At 46.9% G+C, this 8,124-nt stretch overlaps 1 protein-coding gene across 4 annotated transcripts in view; it reads right to left on the bottom strand.

Annotated features, from left to right (window-relative positions):
- Positions 1-731: 731 nt before the first annotated feature.
- GPR68 (G protein-coupled receptor 68) overlaps positions 732-8,124 on the bottom strand; it is a 45,341-nt gene continuing 37,948 nt past the window's right edge. For all 4 annotated transcript variants that reach the window (XM_074289720.1, XM_074289721.1, XM_074289722.1 and 1 more), the window contains one exon: positions 732-7,538. In XM_074289720.1, the coding sequence (XP_074145821.1) occupies positions 6,306-7,397 (1,092 nt within the window). In that variant the 5' untranslated portion in view covers positions 7,398-7,538 and the 3' untranslated portion in view covers positions 732-6,305. The remainder of the gene's footprint in view (positions 7,539-8,124) is intronic.

Below are 8,124 nucleotides of genomic sequence, written 5' to 3'. Positions count from 1 at the left end.
GTGAATGTAAACTGTTAGCACTACTGACTATCTACCCAGGTTACTCATACCTTCGGAATCCAATAACGTGCAACAAGAAAATTGGATTTACAAACATATATTGTATCTAGATTATACTGTAACACATGTAAAATGTATGGGATTGCCTGTCATCTAGGGGAGGGAGTAGAGGGAGGGAGGGGACAATTTGGAAAAATGAATACAAGGGATAATATTATAAAAAAATTACTCATGCATATGTACTGTGAAAAAAATTATAAATAAAATTAAAAACAAAAAAACAATATGCCCAGTAAAAACAAGAAAAGTTCCTGCCTTCAAGGAGCCTGCATTCTATCAGAATAGACAAAAAAAGACAAAATGCCTTCTCTCAGGAACTCTGCAGTCTACTGGTAGATACAACATGTAAAGGGAGAGTACATGCACAGTAATTTCAGAAGGGAAACATTAATACTTGGGGTAATGAGGAGCAGAGTACCTGAGGATTCCAGAAAAGCCTTCTGGGAGTAAGGGCCCTGTGCTGGGCCTAAAGGAAGCTTATGAAACCCTGATTACATAGGAATTAAGCACAAAGAAACAAGCCCAGCTCTTCCACATTACATCCATTCATTCAACAAACATGGTTAGGGTTGCACTGTGTGACCCGGAGCTGGGGAACGATGCAAAGATAAATAACTATTTAGTCTGGCAGACACAATAAGGCAAAAATACAAACAATAACAAGGCAAGCCTTTGTTTCTCTGGTTTATTTGCAAGCAGCATCAATCCAAAAACAGTACAGCACATGCATATTTGGTGTAAAAGAGAAAACTGTACAAAAATACAAGTCTCAGCAGTAAACAGAACATACACTCAGTGTAGCACAATCTGTTCCTGATGGTAAGACAAAAAAAAAAAAAAAAAAAAGAGAGAAAAATATTTCAAAACAAAAAAATAACATTACAAAAAAAACCTTCTAAAAAAGCAAAGGTTCCAACAGTTCTATGGTCCCAGAAAAATTCCCTGCAGAGGGAATTCAATTCAAGTTGACATGCAAGTATTAACTTCCTGCTGTATGCAAGGCACTAGGGTAGGTCCTGGAGATGCAAAGACAAAATTTATTTTGTCAGGGACCCTGGAGTCTACTGGTAGATACAATATGTAAACAGACAAGTATATCTATACACAGTAATTTCAGAAGGGAGAAACCCCCTAATACTTGGGGTAATGAGGAGCAGAGTACGTGAGGAGACCCGAGGACTTCTTGGAGTAAGGTGTCCCTGTGCTGGGCCTAAAGGAAGCTTCAGGTTCTAAGAGTGGGATGGGAAGGCAAGCATGTTCCAGGTCTAATATGGGCTGGGGTCCCTCCCTCCTCAAAGGTCCACTCACACCAGGATGTTAGGGGTTGGGGAGGGGGTGGGCTTGGCGGTCTGTGCAAAGTCTCGGGTCTGACAAGAGCTGGGAGATCCCCTGCTGAGCGTGGGGACTAGCTGGAAGGGCAGCCCTACTCCACCCAATCCTAGGCACACCTGCCCACTGGAGCCCATTTTGGCCAGATCTGCTCTACAGTGTGCACCCCACCAGAAGCTAGCTCAGAGATGAAGGGTGGAAATGGTCCCAGACTAAAGCTAGAAGCCAGCCCATAAGTCATTGGGTCCGTTCTCTCCCCTTTAGTAGACCAGGAAGCCGAGGTCCTTCCTGGGACGCTAAGTGCTTTGCCCAAGAGTAAACATCAAAGGCAGGATATGGACCCAGGCCCTCCCAGGGCAGGGACGATGCTCCCTCAACTGGACTGCCCTGCCCTGTGAGAGTTTTAGATGGAGTCAGACCTCAGATCTTAGGGGTGTTGAGTTCTTTCTGGGCTCCCATTCCAAATCTAGCACATCTGAATGTTCTGGTGAGCAGGAAGCTCCTTTTGAAGAGCTAAAGAAGGCAACATAGGGCAGGGGCTCTTAACCTTCATTTAGACAAATTTTTTGAATCCCAAATTTTCTCCCTCTCTCACATTCACCCTGTCTAGAACAGGGAGCAACGGGATATAGGCTTGAACATGATCAGTCGTGTAAAACATATTACCATGGCAAGGGATTTAAAACTATCATCTCAGGCTCCCATTATACTCTGATATATAATGGAGGATCTTCCTCCAAAAGGCTTTTAAATAGTTATGTCTATTGATGATAACCAATTAGGACACTTTAAAGTTGTTATAAAGATAATTTTGACACAGATACTCTGACACAACCCCTGGGAGCTCCAAAGATCTCTGGACCACATTTTGAAAACCTTTGGAATAAGGGGGAAAAATTCTGGCCTTGGGGTCAAGGTACCCTGGGTTCAAACCCAGAACTCTTCATTATTTTTTAAGCTGGATTTGTGATTTTTTTTTTTTTGCTACAGGGAGTTCTTTGTGAGGGTTTGACCAAAGCAGATCAGTACCTTCTGGAATTTATAATCTTAGAGCATTGCGTTGCTGGCCCGGGGGGATACAGACAGGATCCGGTCAGAGTGCAGAGCTTCTCCCCCTGAGGCTCTAATATCTGTACCACATAACTTCTCTGTCTGAGCATATCACAAGAACACTCAGAGTATTTTCCTTATAAAATGCAGACAGTTGTACAAAGGGCAGCCAGGTGATGCAGTGGGTAGAGCACCCGAGTGGGTATCATTTAGACTCATCTTCCTGAGTTCAAATCGGACCTCAGACACTACCTCGCTGTGTGAGCCTGGGCAGGTTACTGCTTTGTTTGCCTTAGTTTCCTCATCTGTAAAACAAGCTGGAGAAAGAAATGGCGGACTCCAGTATCTGTCAAGAAAACCCCCCTGCGGGGCCATGGAGAATCAGTACCTCCCCCACAAAGCTGTAGCAAGTATCAAATGAGATAATGGATGGAAAGCATCTTGCAAATGTTAAAGTGCCATGTAAATGCCAGTTATTATTAAAGTGTTTTGGCATGTGCTTCATTTTCTTAATGGATTAATTCGTTCATGTCATGATTACAAAATCTCTGGGGAAAAGGAGAGGGATTGGAAGGAAAACTGTAGTTGGAAAGAGATAAATCTCCTCCTGCCCCCACTCCTTCTCCATCGTTTGCACTGGGCCTCCGAGGTGACAGGGCACTGAGAGCTATGACATAGATGCCCCAGAAGAGCCCATTATGTGTCTTTTAAAAAAGAAAGACGCCAGCTTCCATTGAAGTCCCACCCCGATGGCTCAAGCTCTCGCAGCCTGACCCAGTAGCAAAGGCATCGGAGGCGGGGGCAACATCAGACAGCATCTGTTTTCTGGGGGCTGCTGTAATTATATTCAAAAGGGAGCCTCTTCCAGGGGATGCTTGTTTGTTTTTGCCATGGCACCTTATGAGGGCCTGCTAAATCACAGTGTGGCGGAAGGAGTGTTAAGTGAGGGGATAACAACGATTTTGTGAGCATAGTAGATAATTAAATTATGACTAATGTAGACAGGCATCTGCCCTATAACTTTCAGCCTTAGAGAGTTACCTGGGCCACTGAGAAGTTAGGTGACTTGTATAGCATCTCAGATTGTCAGAGATGACTCTGAACACAGATTGGCTTTTATCCCCTAAACCAAGATGGTGCTCATCACCTCTCTATAACAGAATCCTTCTGATGTCGGTCTTCTTCGAGAACAAAGGACAAATAATAAACAACAACAGCATCCTGGAACTTTTTAAACATTGAAGGAGGAAGATATCAGTTAAGTGCCAGAGAGACTCTGGTGCAAAGGAACACAGAAAAAAGAATAATGTCTGCTGATTATCATGTATTCCTTAAAGTTCAACATGACACCTCCCAGAGAAAAGGAGACACACACAGACAGACAGACAGATAGGAGAGAGACAGAGACAGAGGGGAGGGACCAAAAGACAGATACACACACAAAGAGAGACAGAGTCTCAGAGACACATACAGAGATAGAGATAAACACAGAGACAGAGAAAGAGATAGTGAGATAAAGAGAAACAGAGATAGACAGAGACAGAGAGACAAAGACAGAGAGAGACAGTGAGACAAAGAGAAACAGAGATAGAGACAGACACAGACACAGAGAGAGACAGTGAGACAAAGAAACAGAGTTAGACAGAGACAGACACAGAGAGAGAAAGATAGAATCAGAGACAGACAGAGAGAGAGAGAGGGAAAGAGAGACAGAGAGACAGACAGAGACAGAGATAGAACAGAATTCAAAGGATTACCTTAGGGAGAAGACATAACTATTTGCCCATTAATAGGCAACTTGTACATTGTGAAAAGAGAAGGGAGAGGGAGAAGTCAAAATGTCATGTGATGAGTGAAGGGAAGGGACACTTAGCTCTCACAAGGACCCTTTTCCTTCTTCTACCCTCTTCTCTCTTACCACTGGGGGCTTCAAAAGAATGGGTGAAATGAGAGGCCATTTAAAATCTGACTTGGACAAAGCACGGACTCATCCCACTGGACAAGGGGACAGAGAGTCATGGCAGCTGAGATCCCAGATAACTGGGGGACATGCCTCATGTCTCACAGCTAGAGGCCGATGTGGGCCTAGAGCTGATGCTCCGTGGGAGGCACAGAACTAGGACAACCAAGCCAGAGCCCTCCTCCCCTCTCCCCTCTCTTGGCCTCCATTACATGTTCTGTCCTGACAGCAGTTCCGAACCACCTCAGGCTGGGTCCTGGTCCTCCGGGTGCTTGGCTGCCAATGGGGAAATCGACATCTTAATTGTAAACACACTTAGGTCTTTCCAATGTTGCGCCCTGAAAGAACCCATAGCTGAGACACATTCTGATTGTGAAGTCTTAATAACACTTAATCTGAACACTCTGCTGAGGGAAGTCCCTGAATTCAGAAACATAATTGAAAGACCACAAATAGGTGGGCTAGGGTTTTAGAGTCTAAAAGATGGAAGGGACCTCAGAGACCATACCTGCCAGCAGCACCCCTGGCAAGGACCATCTCCAGTGACAGGGAATTCACTACCTTTTCAGGGAAAACACTCTCCTTTTGGACAGCCTGAATTTTTGGCAATTTTTCCCTTACAGTGAATTTAAATCTGCTTCCAAATAACATACCTCTTATCCCTAGTTCTGTCCTTTGGAACTATGATGAATGAATCTAATCTCTATTCCTAAGGGTGACTCTTTGAATACTTAAAGACTTAATATCCCCTGAGATTTATTTTTCATAGACAAAGAGAATGGGAATAATACATTTGGCCCACTCCAGGCCTTTCTGAAAACCCTGGACATGTATTCACCTAATATTCACTTAGGCTCACTTAGTATTAGCTTTCCAACAGCACAAAGACCTTGTTAAAAAAAAAATCCAGCTGGAGAAAGTTTCTTTTTAGTTCTTTTAACTCCTCTATCCTCTTCTCCTTGCCTTCCCACCCAGATGTCTCAATACATGCCCTGATTTCCAGGATCTTCCCATTCTCCAAAGAAGGATACCTGGACTACCTTTCTTTCTTTCTTGTTTTTTTTTTTTTTTTTTTTCCTGAGGCCGGGGTCAAGTGACTTGCTCAGGGTCACACAGAGCTAGGAAGTGTTAAGTGTCTGAGGCCAGGTTTGAACTCAGGTCCTCCTGAATTCAGGGCTGGTGCTCTATCCACTGCGCCATCCAACTGTCCCCACCTTTCTTTCTCCTCACAATGTCCTTATCATAACTTCCCACATCCTTCTCATCATAATGTCCTCATTCTTTTAGGTGAACTAATAGAGATAATGGATCTTAACAGCTTTTCATATCTCCCTTTGCCTCAAACAATAAAGATGAATTCTAATTTCAACCACCAAAGCATTAATGCAAAAAGTCAGGCAAGATGGGAGCTTCAGACCTGGGCATTCAAGTTGGGGAGGGCTGGCTGAACACACCTTCTGGTGAAACTTGTTCCCCCTGACTGACACTCCTTTTATCACAGCGCCCCAACCCGTGGTTCCCCTTTTAATCCCCTTGAACGCCTGCTTCTTTTTCTTTGAAAGTGTCTCATAAGTTGCAATTTACGTTTCCCTTCCCAGACAAGGAGAGGCAGTCACGGGCTAAACCGCCCTTAGCATCTGGAGCCCCTGGGAAGCTCCTGGAGTTCATCAGGCGGGTGTGTGCCAGCGGGCTTTCCTGCAGCAAGCAGAGGGAGGAGGCCGGGGTGCAGAACCTAGCTGAGCTGCAATGTCCACAGCTCCTATCTTCACTCAATTTTCAGGTTTTTTCTAGGGGGAGAGCTTATCATGGGTGACACAGACCTGACGCCAGCGACCCATTTGGAGAGAGGACGACTCTGGGCCACAGATCACATCCCTGGTACCTCTGGGCCGGGCCACGGCCTGCTCTAACCCTCCTGGCTGGTCCCTCCAGGACCAGGAGAGGAAGTGAGGGGACTCGGTGGTTGGAGCTTGGTTAGCAAGTCAGGCTCCTCCTTCCGGGCTTCATTTTTTCCAGAGGCTTCTGGGCTGCTCAGGGGGAAGGACTCCTTGGACCCCCGCAGCCCCGAGCAGGTGAGGAAGCCCAAGCAAGAAGCCCGCAGCCTGGCCAAGTCCCTGTGGGTGTTCTCGCTCACGAAGCAGTACAGCACCGGGTCAGCCACGCAGTTGAAACTGGTCAGCAGAAGGGAAAAGTGGTAGGTATTGAAGATCTCCCTGGCGAACTCGCAGCTGTCTTCCCAGAGGCTGCGCACCAGCAGGAGGACGTGGTATGGCAGGAAGCAGGCCAGGAAAATCACCATGGTGCTCAGGACGAGCCTCTGGATTTGGTCCTTTCTGTTCTTCTGGGTGCCGTGGCTCCTGCGCACGGCCCGCAGGATGCCCCAGTAGGAGAAGAAGAGCAGGCAGATGGGGAAGAGGAAACCCACAGAGAAGCGGTAATAGTTGATGTTCCGCTGCCACGGCTGGATGGGGTAGTGCTCAAAGCAGACCAGGTGCTGGTCCTTGTCCTCCATGACCTCCGTGTGCATGAGGAAGATGACCCCGGCCAGGAGCTCCTTGGCCCAGATGCCCACACTGACGCCGGCGGCGGCCTTCACCGTGCGGAACTGGTGGAAGCGGAAGGGGTGCGCCACGGCCAGGTACCTGTCGATGGAAATGCAGCAGAGAAAGCCCACACTGATGTAGATGTTCTCGTAGAGGAGGATGCCGCAGATCTTGCAGGACAGGTCTCCATGGAGCCAGTTGTCGTGCTGCAGGACATACTGGAGCCAGAAGGGCAGCGAGCAGATGTAGAGCAGGTCGGCCACGGTCAGGTTGCAGAGGTACACCCCCAGCTCGTTCTTGGCCCTGATCTGCAGGTAGCCGTAGTAGAGAGAGAGGCAGTTGGCCGGGAAGCCCACCACCAGCACCAGCACGTACACCACCGGGGCCAGAGTCTGGTGGATGGTGTGGTCGATGGTGCAGTTGGTAGCTGGGTTGCTCGTTGTGATGTTCCCCATCTTCTGGACCAAGGAGCACTGTACCCTTCAAGGAGTTAAAGGTCGCCTGCTGTTCTCGGTCCCATTTTGTTCCCGGAGACTTGGAGTACGGGACCCTCAGTCATGGTCAAAGAGCTACTGTTATCTGCAGAATATATTCCCCTGAAAGACAAACAGAGAAAAGTCCCGAGGAGGGTTAGTACTCGGTATTCCTTGACACAGCCAGACACGTGGCTCCATTCCTCCTCCAACCCCAAGACACTAAAATGTGTCCTTCCCCTCCCCTCCTTGGCTCTGGCCGTCTGGGATTCCTCACGGGGGTGTCACAGCAGACGGAGGTGCGGGGCCTGGAACCAGGCTCAGCGGAGGTACAAAGCCTACCGATGCGTACAGAGGCATTTAGACACATTTTTGGTGAAGCCGCAAATGGCCTAGCTCATTTTGGAAAGCAATCTGGAACCATGCGCCAAGTGATTAAATTGAGCCTACCTCTTAAATTTACAAATAACAGTACTGGCTCTATACTTTGAAGAGATCAAAGAATGAGGGAGAAAGGATCTGTGTATACAAAAATAATTATTGTGTTCTTTTGTGGTGAACTAGGAGGGGGTATCTGTTCATGGGGAACAGCTGAACAAATTCTAGTAAGTGAACATGGTGGAATATTATTTCAGAGAGACTTGGGAAGACTTGTATTAGCTAACACACAGAAGTGAGCAGAAGAACAATATTGTGGAAAAAAAAAAAA

Source organism: Sminthopsis crassicaudata, chromosome 2 (assembly GCF_048593235.1).
Source record: "Sminthopsis crassicaudata isolate SCR6 chromosome 2, ASM4859323v1, whole genome shotgun sequence".
NCBI classification, from domain to species: Eukaryota; Metazoa; Chordata; class Mammalia; order Dasyuromorphia; family Dasyuridae; genus Sminthopsis; species Sminthopsis crassicaudata.
The sequence above is the reverse complement of the archived record's forward strand: the minus strand, read 5'-3'. Positions and strand labels throughout refer to the sequence as shown.